This window comes from Macrotis lagotis, chromosome X (assembly GCF_037893015.1).
Source record: "Macrotis lagotis isolate mMagLag1 chromosome X, bilby.v1.9.chrom.fasta, whole genome shotgun sequence".
Taxonomy (NCBI): Eukaryota; Metazoa; Chordata; class Mammalia; order Peramelemorphia; family Peramelidae; genus Macrotis; species Macrotis lagotis.
In genome coordinates this window covers 623,688,216-623,703,627 of record NC_133666.1, presented here as the reverse complement: position 1 = coordinate 623,703,627, position 15,412 = coordinate 623,688,216, and the positions used below count along the sequence as shown (strand labels likewise).

Genomic DNA, 15,412 nt, shown 5'->3' with positions numbered 1-15,412 from the left:
GATCCATCATGAAATATGATATCTACCTCTGAGGAAAGATATGATAAATTACAGATTGCAGCATACTTTTAAAAGTTATTTTAACATAGCTAATATGGAAAAGTTTTGCATGATTTCATATGTATAATTTCATCACATTCTTGTCTTTTTAATGTGTGTGGGAGGGGTAGGAGGGAGAGAGAAAATTTGGAGTTCAAAATTAAAAAAATGAAATATTAAAATATAAAGTCAGTGGATCAGTAGATATCAATAAATATATCAATAAAATTTTAAAGAGGAAATATGAAGTCCCAGATGAAAATTATATCATTTCAAATTCCTTATGTCTGGAACCCCTTCCCTGTCCCTGAGACACATAGTCCAGAGAAGACATTTAGCTGAGAACTCAGTTATCTCTGGGCAATCATAGTTGGTTTATTTAAAGTGATGGGATTAAGTGACTTGGCCAAGGTCACACAGCTAGGCAATTATTAAGTGTCTGAGGTCAGACTTGAACTCAGGTCCTCCTGACTCCAGGGTCAGTGCTCTATCCACTGTACCACCTAGCTGCCCCTCTCCAATCCTTCTTGACTGTTGTTCATTCTATGACTAGATCCTCCAAGATCTCAGGCTACTTTCCTTTTCAAGTCTTCTTTTTGTTACTTGGTTTGACCCAGGAATAGAACAATCAATCTCACACAATGGAGTTATTAAGGAGCAGACCAAGGATAACAAGGATAAGAAGTTATTAATGCAGCCACTCCAGAAATCAAACAGAGGATTGACCTGAGGTTCTGCAAAACTGGAGCCCTTCCCAAATGTCTAGACTGCCCTGGAACCTTTCTGTGAAGTTGATTTTGTATGTATATTCTGAGATCACTCACACTTATTTGAAGATTGTCTCTGGACTTCATGACCTTGACGAGTTCTCATGGACCCTACTTCAGGGACTCTAACCTCATTTCCTGTCACCCTTATGCTCCTCTACCCTTTTAAAAGACCATCCTCTGAAGATTAGGTTTAGGTTCCTTCCTGTGTCACTGTGAGTAGAAACCTGGGAAAATTTTGGTCCTGGAACAGAAGTGACTGTGTTGCCATGTAAGTTTCCATGTTTTCTGGGAATGCTGCAGGGTTGGGGAAAGCTTGGCAGGGTATCTTACTCCATTGGATCCTAAGAGGACTACAGGGAAAAGGGGGAGCTTTGGGTCAGATTTATGGTTCCAGTCAACTTATATCCTGAGTTGTGGTGGTGAGCTTCTGTGGCAAATACTATTTTCATATAGACTCTCTCTCTTGCCCACTGAAGAAACCCCCAATTCTTTCAATCTCTCTACATACATGAATCTCTATTTCTCTAGTCTCTGGACTCTTCTGACTCTCAGAGCCTCTGATAATCCGGGAAGGTTCTGGACTCAGGGACAACTCCTATGGGCCCAGGACCAGCTTTTATTTTGTGGTTCCCTAGATCCCAGCAACTCTGGCCTTTTCTGCTGCCCTGGGTTTTGTCCTCTCTATCCTGTCCTACTTGGGTTAGGGTTGGGATGTGTGAGATTAGGGGCATCAAAGCTCTGTTTCCCAGGAAGAGGTATGGAAGGACTATCCCTAATTTATTTTCTCTCTATCTCTGCTTCATTCAGTGGAACAGACAGTTCTGACAGAGTCAGGGGGAGGCCTCCACCAAACTGGAAAAACCCTGAACCTCAAATGTCAAACTTCTGGTTTTGAGTTCAAGACAAGCAAACTTGGCTGGTACCTTTGGAACCTTGACCATGCCCCACAGTGGCTGATCAGTCTTGATAGTAGTCCCACAGATGCTGCTGAAGAACGAATCACCATCTACAGGGAGGACCCTAGCAGGCAGATTTTACTAAAAATTGGGAACTTGACTTTCAGAGATTCTGGACAATACTTCTGTGTAAGAAGGATAGGTAATGGAAATGACATAGACAAGTTGATCTTTGGTCGTGGGACAGATGTGACTGTAGAGCCTGGTGAGTAGCTCTACTATCCCAGTTCTAAAGGAATATAAAGGTTTCAGGTCATATCATTAGTCTGGCTTCAGTCCAGAAACAGGGTTTCCTATTTCTCAGACCTATCTCTCTACCACTGTGTACTCTGTGACCATGCACAACTAATATTTCCACAATGAGCTATGATGAGGATGGAATACGGTAGATCATTAAATGGTTTTGGGGTCACATCATAATAATAATGGACTTGGGACACTTAGCAATGAAATCCTGAGACTTAGCAATACCAGTAACAATCAAGAGTCAAGGGAGCTGGGAAGTAGAAAGGAGACTGTGGCACAGCTTTGAGTTGGGGATATGGTAACCAGGCTGAAGCTGGGGTTTGGGGCAGGAAATGGGGCTGAGGTTTGTTTTTTACAGTTACTTGGTCACATGAATTTGCTCCCCACATATAGGACCAGGCTGAAGTGAAAAGGGATGCAGGAAATTTGCGGGTAAAGTTTGTTTTTCACAGTTATATGTTAGTCACATGTGTGCCTTTCTGACATCTGGGGCTAGGTCTGGGGCTAGGGGACAGAAAGCCACTATGTGATTGCAGGACCTCAAGCACAACTGTCACCCAGAGTGTTCTTGGTGAGAGATCAGGATGCTGTTGCCTGTCTGATCAGAAACTTCTACCCCAAGGAGCTCCATGTGTCCCTGGCTTCCCCTGGGACTTTGATCTCAGTCCAGGCCCCTGTTGTGGTTCCCATGGCCAATGGTGCCTACAGTGCTGTCCAGATTGGCAGGGCTGGTGAGAATGATACAGTAACATGTTCAGTGAAGCACCTTGGGAAGGAGATTGTATCCTACCAGTCAGGTATGATTTAGTCCTTGGCTGACATAGACTGGGGGGGTGGGGCAGGAGTGGAAAAGAGGGTTGTTTCAGTACAAGAAGAGACATCCTAGATTCATTGAAGGAGAGGGACAGGGATATAAGCTGTATCTGGGAGAGTTATTATAGTATGCTAGCAATGTTTTAAGCTAGGGGGAAAAGAGTCCTGGAATTAGAATATGGGTCCTAGGATGGAAAGGAAAAGAGAAAAGGAAAATATTTCTTAGGAAAAGAGGCCATAGTACTGGTGATAGGAATTCTGATCTGGGGACTTGGTTTTAGACTGAAGAGCAGGGCAACTAGGATCAGGGTATGGTCAAAGACTGGGAAGGTGGTTCCTGACACCGAGGGGTTGCTATGCACTGGGGAGACCAATCCTGGGCTGCACTGAGGGCTTTGTCTGAGGATGTGTTTCTTACTTCATATCATTTTGAAGCAGACCCTGGGATTACCTCTGAGAAGAAACAGTTTTGTCCTGAGCAGGATCTCATGGGTGAGTTAAAGATTTGTGGTGAAAAGCAGAGCTAATGTGATTGAACCCAAGGGCTTCAAAGGAAAGAAAAATGCAACAGTGACCAGAAGGGGAAACTGACAAAAAAGCAAGAATAAAATTTAGCTTTGATCATGTAAAGAATAAGCTTCTGACAATTAGGATTGGTCAGAAGTGGAATGGGTTGTCTGAGGGGGCCATGGGACCTTCTCAGTGAGCCTCTTTCAGCAAAGGATGGATGAGATCAATTAGGGGTATGTAAAAGAGGGAATTCCTTCTAGACAGAGGTTGGAGCAGTTAGCTACTCAGGTCCTTTTTAAATGATGTTCTTTGAATCTGTGATCCAGCTAGTCTCTGTGTGTCCTGCTTTGATAATGGGATAACCTAGCCTTTAGAATGACCCTGATTTTAGAGTATGTGATATTCCATAGTTTTGCATGTGACGTAATTTGAGGTTCAAAGTGTATAATGATATCTAGAGTTCAGGAAATGTGATATGCCCTCTATATTTCTTCACAATTTACTAGCTTGATAATTATTCCTCACAATGATTTCCCCAAACATCCTTTATTCTCTTCTTTCTACCCTTATTTACCACAGTTGTAGTAGACATCCTACTTCAAATAGAGTTGCTATCATTTCTTTTTCATTTGTTTTTCTGTTGTTTCATCACTATTTTTGTCACTGTTACATACACTTGTCACCCCATGCTTGAATCATTCAAGTTATTTTTTACTTTTTCACCTCATTTAAATTTCATATCAAATTTAATACAATCTAACAAATATTTATTGACCACCTACTTTGTGCAAGGTATTAGGAATTCAGTGGAAAAATGAAAGAGTCTTTGCCTTTAAGGTAGTTAGATTCTACTGGAGGGCAGTATACAACATACAAATGGATATGTATATACATGATTTTTTTTAGAAACATATTCAAAAATATTCAGAAATACATGTCTTCTATATGTCAATACTCTACCCCTTCATTCTCTGGCAATCTCAACTTAAACTACCATTGTTCCTATTTCTAAGAGGTCTATTCTCTTTTTTCTTATTGACTCCATTTTTACACCATATTTTATCTTCGAATTCAGCTTTCTCCTATGCTTCAACTATAAAAGCTCCCTCTACTTTCTCTATTAACTAAGATGGTTCATATGAATATTATCAGTATCATTTTTCTATACATGCAGTTCATCCTCATTAAGTCCCTCATATTTCCCCCCTCTCCTCCAATCTCCATGCTTCACCTGAGTCCTGTATCTGAAGATCAAACCTTCTGCTCAGCTCTGGCCATTCCAAAAGGAACCTTTGAAATTCCCCTGGTTCATTGAAAGTCCATCGTTTTCCCTGGAAGAGGACATTCAGCCTTGCTGGGTAGTTCATTCTTGGCTGCATTCTAAGCTCTTTTGCCTTCCAGTATATTGTATTCTAAGCCCTACGAGCTTCCAATGGAGCTGCTGCTAAGTCCTGCATGATCCTGACTGCAGCTCCACAATATTTGAACTGTGTCCTTCTGGCTGCTTGTAATATTTTCTCTTTGACTTGGGAGTTCTGGAACTTGGCTATAATATTCCTGGGGGTTGGTTTTTTGGGATTTCTTTCTTGGGGGGATGGGTGGATTCTCTCCATTTCTATTTTGCCCTCTGCTTCTAGAATATCAGGGCAATTTTCCTGTAGTAATTCTTTGAAAATGATGTCAAGGCTCTTTTCCTGATTATGACTTTCAGGTATTCCAATAATTTTCAAATTATCTTTCCTAAGTCTGTTTTCCATATCAGTTGTTTTTTCAATGAGATATTTCACATTTTCTTCTAATTTTTCATTTTTTTTTTGGTTTTGAAGTATTGAGTCCTGATTTCTGGTAAATTCATCAATCTCCCTGAATTCTATTCTTTGTCTGAAGGATTTATTCTCCTCAGAGAGTTTTCTTATCTCTTTTTCCATCTGGCCAATTTTGCTTTTTAAAGCATTCTTCTCCTCAATAACTTTTTGAACTGTTTTATCCATTTGACCTAAGCTGTTTTTTAGCATGCTATTTTCTTCAGCATTTTTTGGATTTCCTTGACTAAGCTGCTGACTTCATTTTCATGTTTTTCCTGCATCTCTCTCCTTTCTTTTCCCCGTTTTTCTTCTAACTCCCTCATTTGATTTTCAAAGTCTTTTTTGAGCTCTATCATAGCCTGAGCCCAATTTCTGTTTTTCTTGGAGTCTTTAGATGCAGGAGCTTGTTCTTCCTCATCTTCAGACTGAGTATTTTGATCCTTCTTGGGCTCATTTGCAAAATATTTCTCAATGGTCTTCCTCTTGTTTCTTTGTTTGTTCATTTTCCCAGCCTAAGCCTGTTTTTTGGGGGTGCTTCCTGAGCTTTTGGGACACTCCCACAAAGGTCTCAGTGTGCAGTGTGTGAGATTCTGTCCTCCCTCCTGGTCTGTGAATGACCATAAGCGCCCCCCTCTGCCACAGGGCTGAGGTGGGGGGGGCCTACTGTTCTATGGGGGGCCTAGACTGTGATCAGGATCTGAATGTGGTCAGAGCTCCAGAGTCCTGTTCCAGGGGAAGAAGACAGAGCTCTGCAGTCTCTCTTCACTCCCCTCCCTCAGCTCAATGGGCTCATGTCCTGGGGGCTCCTGCTTACCTGCTCTGCCTGCTTCTGTTTCCGGGTCTGGGCTGCAGAAAGACCAAGCTGCTGGCTGTGTGCCCTGAGGGCTGGGCTCCAAGTGCTCCTCTGGCAGAGGTCCTCCGCTGTTCCCTCACTTTGTGCAGATGCTCCCTGGGGTGCAGCTCAGGAGACTCCCCCGCTGCTGTGAGCTGAGGCTCTCAGCACCCTGGGGCTGCCTCTGGGAGGCTGAAGTTCTTTGGCTCTGGCGGGCCACCCCTCTGGTGCGCTGCCCCTCTGGCCCGGGAGCAGAGCCTTTCTGCTCTTTTCCAGGTTACCTTGAGTAGGAGAACTGCCTCACTGGGTCCCTTTGTGGGTTCTGTCTCTTGAAAGTTTAGTTATAGTCCTTAGTTTATGAGTTTTTATCAGAATGCTCCTAAGACTCGAACCCTTCATGTCGCCATCTTGGCTCCGCCCCCCTACATGATTTTTTGAGGAGAAAAAAGCACCAATTATTACAGGAATGAAGAAATTCTTTCTGCTTGAACTCAGCAAAAGCTGAGCCTTGAAGGAAGATAAACCAATCTAAGAACAGAGATGAGGAGGTAATGTATTCCAAAACTGAGGGTTGGGTGAGGAGAGCTAGGAGATTGAATGCAAATTTGGGGAACAGCAAGTAGGTCAAATGGGTTGGAACATGGAACATATGGGGGGAATAATGTGCATTAAGCTTGGAAAACTGAATTAGAACCAAATTGTGAAAGATTGTGATTTATTTCAGACTCAGCAGGGAATAACTGAAGATTCTTGATCTGAGAAATGACATGGTCAGACATGTGTTTTTAGGAAGACAATCCTGAGAATTATGTAGAGCATAAATGGGAAGGGACTAGAAATAGGAGGATTGATTAGGAATCCATTGCATACCTTAGATAAGAAATGATAAAGACCTTGAACCAGAGTGAAGATTGTATGAATGGATAGAAAGGAGACAAGAAATACAGAATTGAAAAATCCCTGACAATAGATTGGATATGTGGAGTAATGGAGGAGAAAGAACCAAGAATGGCACCACAGTTGTGACTGGGAGAGTAATTAAGTTTAGAGGGAAGATGATGAATCCCATTTGATGATGCTCAATTTGGAATGTCTGGTTGGAGTTAGATCTAAATTTGAATCTCATCTATGATACCTATTAGATATGTGACCATGGGGAAAGTCACTCAGACTTTCTGAGTCAATTTTTTCATTGATAACACAGCAGTAGTAATTATAGTATCAACTTCATGGTATTTTGGCAACAATCTCATGAGATTTTGCATAGATAGTTTTGCAAATCTTTTAAGCATTACTAAAAATGTAAACAGTATTAATGTTTCCACTGCTTAGGTTGGACCTTAGAATCTAACTTGCCTCCCCTTAACTTTGACCATTACCTCCCACAGAAGTACCACAGCAGTGGAACGAGCTATTCCTCAGTGTGCTGGGCCTAAGACTGTTATTCATAAAATCTGTGGCCATCAGTGTCCTTTTCACCACCATGGCCTTTATATTTTCAGGTAAATGTCTAACTTTGACCCATCTTTTCATTCCTTCTATCTTCTGTCAAACCATCAATCCCAGTCTCCTTTTTCTTTTTCTTTTTTTTAAGGTTCTTTTTCAAGGCAATGGGGTTAAGTGGCTTGCCCAAGGCTACACAGCTAGGTAATTATTAAATGTCTGAGACCGGATTTGAACTCAGGTGCTCCTGACTCCAGGGCTAGTGCTCTATCCACTGTGCCACCTAGCTGCCCCCCAGTCTCCTTTTCTTCACTCCAGTTCTCCTCTGAACTTCCAACCATAGTTCAGACACACTCTTTTCCTTAGTCTCCATTCTGTCCCCTCAGACTTTTCTTTGACTGTCAGATTCCCTCTTAGTCCTCTTACTGTACATTTTGCTCATTTTTAAAAAAAAAAAATTTTGCAGTGCAATAGGGTTAAGTGATTTGCCCAAGGTCATGCAGCTATGTAAATTTTATTAAGAGTTTGAGGTCAGATTTTAATTCAGGTCCTCCTGACTCCAGGGTCAGTACTCTAACCATTGTGCCTTTCAGATGCCCCCTAATTTATTATTTTCTCCCAGAATCTTCTCTGACCTCCCAGAATTCTCCATGACTTTCTACTCACTATCTTCCATTTGCCTTACAATCTCCTCTCTGCTCTGGTCTCTCCTTTCTTCTCTCAAGTACCTCTTCACTCTTCTTCAGTTTCACTTCAGGCTCCTCTTCACCCTGTCTTACCTTTGTCATCTCAGTATATCCTTCATCTCATTACCTCTCTTTCTTCTTGAGACTTGGCTTTGAGAGAAAGACTAAGGGGAAGAACAACAAATTTGACATCTGAATTTTAACTTCTAACTTCTGCTTCTCCAGGAAGAACCTAAGGAAGAAGTTCTAAGATGCTAACATTTGGATTATAGATCTCTCTGGAGACCCCAGAATTATCTCTGATAACCTCAAGATAACTAATTCCCAAATTATATTATATCCCTTTTGAGTTGCAGACTCTTAATTCCTAGGTCTAGATTCCCTATATGCGACCCTACAATAAAGACAGCAAAGCCTTGACCTGCTCTGTGCTTCTGTGTGCCATGGTGGGGTTATTCAAAGACTAAGGTCTCTTGGATATGATAACTTAGCCAATTATGACAAGGGTATGAACTCATGCTAATAAGAACCTGACCTGACCATGGATGTCAGGAGTGAGACCCTGTAAAATAATGGAAAATGATGGTAATGATAGCAACAACAACAATAATAATAATAATAATAATAATAGCATTTATATATAGGTTTGCAAAATGATTTACAAATATCTCATTTTATCTCACAGCAATCTTGTAAGATAAATGCAATTATTATTTCCATATTTTGAAATGGATGCAAACAGACTTGCAAATTTGAGTTCAGATTTGAACTCCAGTTCCATTACAGTGCTATGTAGCTGCCTCTGCAATCTCTTTGGGGTAGGGACTTGCTGGTGCAAATTGTGCTTCAACATCTCCCTTTGTCTGATTCACTATATTCCTGGAAAAGTCACTGTGTTTCCTCATAGAATCACTTTCAGAGCTAGAAAGTAGTCATACCTGAGTGGTCATTCAGTTGAACCCATGCCTGAACAAAAACCTTCTTTATAACACAACTAGAAGTGCTCATATAGTCTCTGCTTAAAGACCTCTAGTGGAGAACAGTCTGTTACCTGATTGACCATTTCTTATTTTAGATAGCTCTAATTGTTAGGAATTTCTTCTACAAACCTCAAATTTCCATTTGGCATTTCCTAGTTAGCCTTCTCAGGCAAGAAAGAACAAGTCTAGTCACCTTTCCATGTGTTAACCTTTAGAACAATTGAATATCATCAATATTGACACTTCCTAATTCACAGGGTGGCTATGAAAAAGGTGCTTTGTAAACTCTAACCTGCTATAGAAATGGAATTGACCTCAGGGTCTGATCTCTTTCCAGGGCTACTGCTTCCCATTGCTCACTGCCCTTTGGATATTTATAGTTGGATATCATCTCAGTTCTTCAAGATCAAACTTGAGCTGATAGCCAAACCCCTAAACCAACTCTAGATTTTGTATAACTTAGACAAAAGAATGCAGCATTATCACAACCTAAGTAGACATGTATATTTTAGGCATACATATACACATAGATACACCCGCACACACATATATATATATATATATATATATATATATATATATATATATATATATATATATACACACCCTTCTTTTGGTGGTACAAAATATTTAAGGAATAAAAGGCAACTGTAGATATCAAACTCTTTTGCTTCCTCACCTTGATTTATATTCTTATCTCAAGAAGCCTTTGCCTTCCCTACACACCTGTCAAGTACAGGAGGACCAAAACAGGTTTCAACCTAGGTGGAAGCTTCCTGCCTCATCAGAGTGAATCCTAATTCAGAGGAGCCTGTAGAGCATCTTGCATCTTCCTCCTTCCTTTCTTCTCCCAGAGGAAAGAACTGGTTGCCAGCTCCTTCATTGATACTCTTCCTTCATGGATCAACTTTATAAACAAAACATGCCCCTTGCTTTTTGCAAAAGTGCTCCTGAAAAAAATAAAGACTATATGGGCTAGGACATGGGCTAGGCCCACCCCAGGCACAAAATGAAATCATGATAAAGAAGAATCCTAGCTTTAATAGAATATATGAACTACTGGGGAAGGCCATACCAGGATGGTTAGGTAGGAATGGCATAGATAAACTACAACATGGGGGGTGGGGATACTAAATGTAGCAGCATTTGAAAGTTTAGTTCTAAGAGATGTCACCAGAGATGAACCTCAGTGGATAGAAAGAATTCTAAGACTAGGAATTTTGGAGAGGGAAACTTTCCAAGCTAAGAGTGCTGAACCCAAAGAACAAGATGGAGACCAGAATTTGATAAGTTTGGAGATCTTTATTCCTGGGGACTGCCTGGGGATGGAGTACCCAAATCAGATAGCACCTGAGTGTTCAAGGGTTAGGGTTTTTACAGTGTTTTTTTTTGGGGGGGTACTGAGAGTAAGCAGGATACAGAAGCAAAGACAGCAGTTAGATATATTGTCTTATCATAAACATATGTAAACATAGGGCTCTATATAGATAGGGGCTAAACAGAGTAGGAAAAGGGTCAGGGTCTCTGTGTTATATCTGAACATATTTCCTGAGACAGAGGGGGTCACATGTTTACAGGCTTTCCACAAGTTTGAGGGAATGAAATTTACGATCTTATGGTTCCAGTCACATCTAGGGAAGGGGAGGTAGTCCTGGGAGGATGCAGGAATTTACAGCTACAGCAAGAGAATTAGGCTAACAAGGGTGCTTTGTAAATCTTTAGACAATTTTATGGTATATTCGTGACTCCTTGGGTCCTATCAGACTATTTTCAGACCCAAAGGTGCCTAGCCAAAGTTATATTTCTAAGGAATTTCTCAAGGCCTAGAAGGATGTCAGGAACCCCTTTCTATATAGGAATTTCACAAACATAGATATTGTACTTCAAGGGCAGCTTGTAGAAAGATATGAAGGAAAGAGATAGAATATTGCTGCTAGGGAATACAAAGTAAACCAGTTTATCTATAATACAGTGAGGGGAAGAAAGTGAAATGTCTTATTGTGAAGGATTTTAAATGCTAAGCTGAGGAGTTGTATTGAATCCTAGAAAAATGATGTGCTACTAAAGTTTCTAGAGTAAGAAGGTCAAATGTGTGCTTTACAAAGTCTGTTTTGGCAGCTGTGAGAAGAAATGATTGGAGATAGAAGAGCCTGGAGGAAAGGGGATCAAGTAGGTAGCTTTTGTAATATTCCAGGGGACAGGTTATGAAATCTCAAATGAGATTGGTAGCTCTGTGAGTGGAGATGAATGTGAAAGATGTTGGGGAAGTAGAACAGACAAGACATGTTAAGGTTTGTTAGGTGAAGTGTTGGGGTTTTGTAGAGCATGAAGCACTGAGGAAATATCAAAAACATGAATGACTGTGGCCTCTAAAGAAGCAGGGAAGTTTGGAGTAGAGACAGGTTGGGGAAGAAGCTAACAAACACCATTTCAGACATGTTGATTTTGAGATATATGATACCCAGGTAGAAATGTACTTCATTTAAGTTGGTGATTTCAGAGATCTGAGTTTAGAAAAGAGATTAAATCTCCTTTTATAAATTTGAGTGTTCTCTGAAAACAGAGGCTAATTGAGGCTATTGCATTTGGTGAGAACATTCAGAGAGAAGTGGTAGAAAGAGAAGAGGCTCAGAATAAATTCAGGCTTATGTGGGACTGATTATTTTTTAGAGGAGCTCTCCTCATCTGCAAAAGAAGATTAATAATGTTTGTACTAACTAATCATAAGATTATATTTGGGAAAATGGTTTGCAAACATTGAAGTCCTGTAGAAATATGAAGTATTAGCATCAGAATTGTCATTACATCAGATTGCAGCTTAGGAATCTCTGAGATTTCTGAGAAATCATGAAAAAAAGGATCTTCATGTCCATAAACATTTGTGATAATGAAATTGTGACTGGTGGAAACCCCAAATGAGTTTTGGGTTTTTTTAATAGAATAAATTAATATGCTGATTTGCCCCATGCTGATTTTATGGAGGAAGTACCTGGAAATTGATTGGTTGCTGAATCAAGCAAAATAATAATTCAGAACATCAGAGAGAAACACAAGGTCTTTGATCTAGATTTGACCTTTGAGCTCATCTGAACAAACCCATTTCATCCTGAAATAAGGAAACTGGTTATCAAAGAAGTGAATGGCATCTTTCCCAGAGTCTCAGAATCAGTGAATGGTAGGACAAGACCTTGAGCCTTGGACTCCTTCTTCATTTATTTGTCCACTACACCATACTTTGGGGGAAGGTTTATTTTTATCTTTTTAAATTAGCCCACAGAGTATAAAACCTAGAGACTATTATGTTATTTATGGTGAAACACAAGCATTCATAATTGCAAAACTTAATGATGTTCAATTATTTAAGTCAATACTGATTATTCATGTCAAACTCCATCTGGAGTTTTCTTGACAAAAATACTAGAGTGATTGTCATTTCCTTCTCCAGCTCATTTAACAGATGAGGAAACTGAGGCAAAAAGGGTTAAATGATTTGCTAAGTCACATAGCTAGTAAATATCTGAGTTGAGGTTTGAACTCAGGAAGATAGTAGATCAATAATATCAACTAGTTGTCTACTGCAATGCCTACTTTGGCACAGATAACATAGTCAAGGCCCCTTCTCCTGATTCTTTCCAATTAGAGCACATAATGACAATAAGGATCACAATTAATAATAGCTAGTATGGATATGTATGTGTACGAATTGTTCAAGGAGGGCTAGAACCTTTGGCTTGCTGAACACTTTGTGGGGCTGCTCATCCACTTTTGATTTCTAATTTTTACCTAACTCTCACCTGTGACTCCGAGAATCTGTATTGTTCTCAGGTCATGTCTACTGAAACTGTCTCAGCAGGCAGGCTAAACTAGGTTGAAAGTAACTGACAGACCTTAAATCCACTGATGAGTTAAGAGGATATGTAGCTCCAATCATGTGGAGACTTACCCTGGCAGAAGGGGCAGATGAGAATAGTTTATTCCCACAGTCATTAAGACAACTGAAGCAAGGGCTGAGGGAATACTGAGAGCTTGATCAGACATAAAAAAATGTCAGAATTATCAACTGAATTCCAGGACTTATCAGTTATCTTGATTTTTGTCTTGTCACTGAACTCATGGTTCTGGAAGAGAGAGTGAAGCTGATGATTTTGTACAACTCTGCCTCCAATTCATTTTATACACAAGTCAAGACATCACCCATCATCCATTATTTTGCTTTGTAACTATTTTTATTATTTTACCATCTTATATTTTTACTTTCAGTGGTGAGAGATGAGTATGAAGGAGCAGATAGGGATACATTGGAAGTCATTGCCACAACTTTGTATACAGGTGACCCAGAAAATTAGGTTGTCTTCTCATTGGATCGAAGGGATTTGGCAATGCTTTGGGTGTCTTCAAATAGGCAGACTTTAATTTCATCAAGAGTAAAGGGCAAGTGAAACTGAAACTGAGACTGCTATGATGAGAACCAAATCTTTCAAAACCTTTAGCATTTCACTTAAATATCTCCTCAGCAATGTGAAAAATTAAAGGATCTTAATTACCACTGGATCAAGGAGCTGATGACAGATACCAAAGCTGCACACTAGCCTAGTTGACTAATAGAATTTAGAGAACTGTTAAAAAAAGTGGCATAAATTTTTACACCTGAGTTAATGTTATTGTTATTGTGATCACCTGACATGATTGCAAAAATCTGCTATAAAGATCATGGACTTAAGAAAAAGAAAATTCCCTTATTTATTTATTTAAATGGCAGTTTCCAGGTAGAGGTCATGTGGATGGCCAGATGCTTTGAACCAGTCTTAAAGTCTGTCAGGTGAGACATTTCAAATGCCATGCTGGGAAGAAGCAACCTCAGATCATGTTAAACAGTGAGAACATGATCTGAAGTGTGCATGTCCAAATCTCATAGGGTTATTGGCATCACTAGAACATTGATCCAACAGCATTTCTTTTGCTGATCATACCTAGAGTCAGATACAGAATAATAGTAATCAAACAGCCCCATAAGTAGCAAATTCTAAATAATCAACTTACAAAGATAAAATACTGATTAGTCTTATATTGACAATGGCAAGAGATAATCACAGAAAAATTGTAAATTATTTTTATTAATGTTGTACAGGTAATTTTGCTTCAAAACAAACAACTAAAGATTTGGGATATATAAATACAATAATCCCAAATTACATATAGAAACAGATTTTATAAAAACAATTTTCACTATTAATTTGTTTAGTTACTATCCATGTTCAAATAAGATAAACAATAAATCATTGCTTCCAGAATCCTTTCAAAACAATTAGAGTATCTTTAGGTGACTCCTAAATAATTTGCATATATTTCTACAGGTGTTCTAGTTCCAGTTTATACAAATATAAAAGAAATCAGATTTCCAAGTAAAGAATTATTATATTCCATCAAATAAATGTTTCCATGCCGAAATCCTAATTCTTAGAAAAAAACCAAAACAACAAAGATTTTCTTTTTTTTTAAATAAGGTTTTTAACCTTACAATATTGTATTGTTCATCTTTGTTTTACAAGTTTATTTACTTCTACCCAAATATACTCATGTCATTCTCAAAAAAGAAAATGAAATTCTTCAGAAGTTGAAGTAATTAGTATAAAATATAATGTAATTTTTTACTTATGCCATGGAATGGCAAAAAATTTAGGTCAAAATAGGAAAATCCTTTTTACCTGAAATATTATGGTAATTTTAAATGCTTTCAATATGAACCTAATGGCTAATTGATTTAGTACTGCAATGACAAATTTCCAATTTTCTTTGAGAACTATAACAATCACAACATTTCAGAAACCTAGCTGACAGGCTTAATATTTAGTTAGCCTTATACAAATCACATATCCAAACTTAAAGCACAAATAAACCTTTAAATTTTTAATTTATCAAACCTAAGTTGGTATAAGGTTATTTTTAAGAATCATAAATAAATCCTCAAAAGTCAAACAAAATTGTGAAGTACACTCTATTTTTATGCACAGATTTTCCTTTTAAATTTCACAATACAGAAAACTCTTGCTAGATGGTATGACTAGATGATTCAAAAAATTCCTTTTTAGGATTACCAGATTTTCTTGGTGCTTCACTTAATAATCTTATACATTTCAGAAATCATAGGCAAAATCATTTTAGTTACAATAAGCAATAATAATATTTGAGATTTATTTCACTTAAATTTTCTTAATTCATTTATTATTTGTTGGCAACAGCACAAGTTAATCTCCCAATGTTTAATTTAAGAGAAATTATTCCAAAAATCATTGCTGATACAATTATTGACAGTATTTTGTTAATATTAGAAC

The 15,412-nt window shown here is 38.7% G+C and overlaps 1 protein-coding gene across 1 annotated transcript in view; it reads left to right on the top strand.

Annotated features, from left to right (window-relative positions):
• LOC141500219 (uncharacterized) overlaps positions 1-15,412 on the top strand; it is a 75,648-nt gene that overhangs the window by 41,378 nt on the left and 18,858 nt on the right. Inside the window, 5 exon segments of the mRNA XM_074203208.1 lie at positions 1,034-1,077; positions 1,617-1,970; positions 2,548-2,808; positions 3,260-3,316; positions 7,360-7,473. Of these exon segments, the coding sequence (XP_074059309.1) occupies positions 1,034-1,077; positions 1,617-1,970; positions 2,548-2,808; positions 3,260-3,316; positions 7,360-7,473 (830 nt within the window).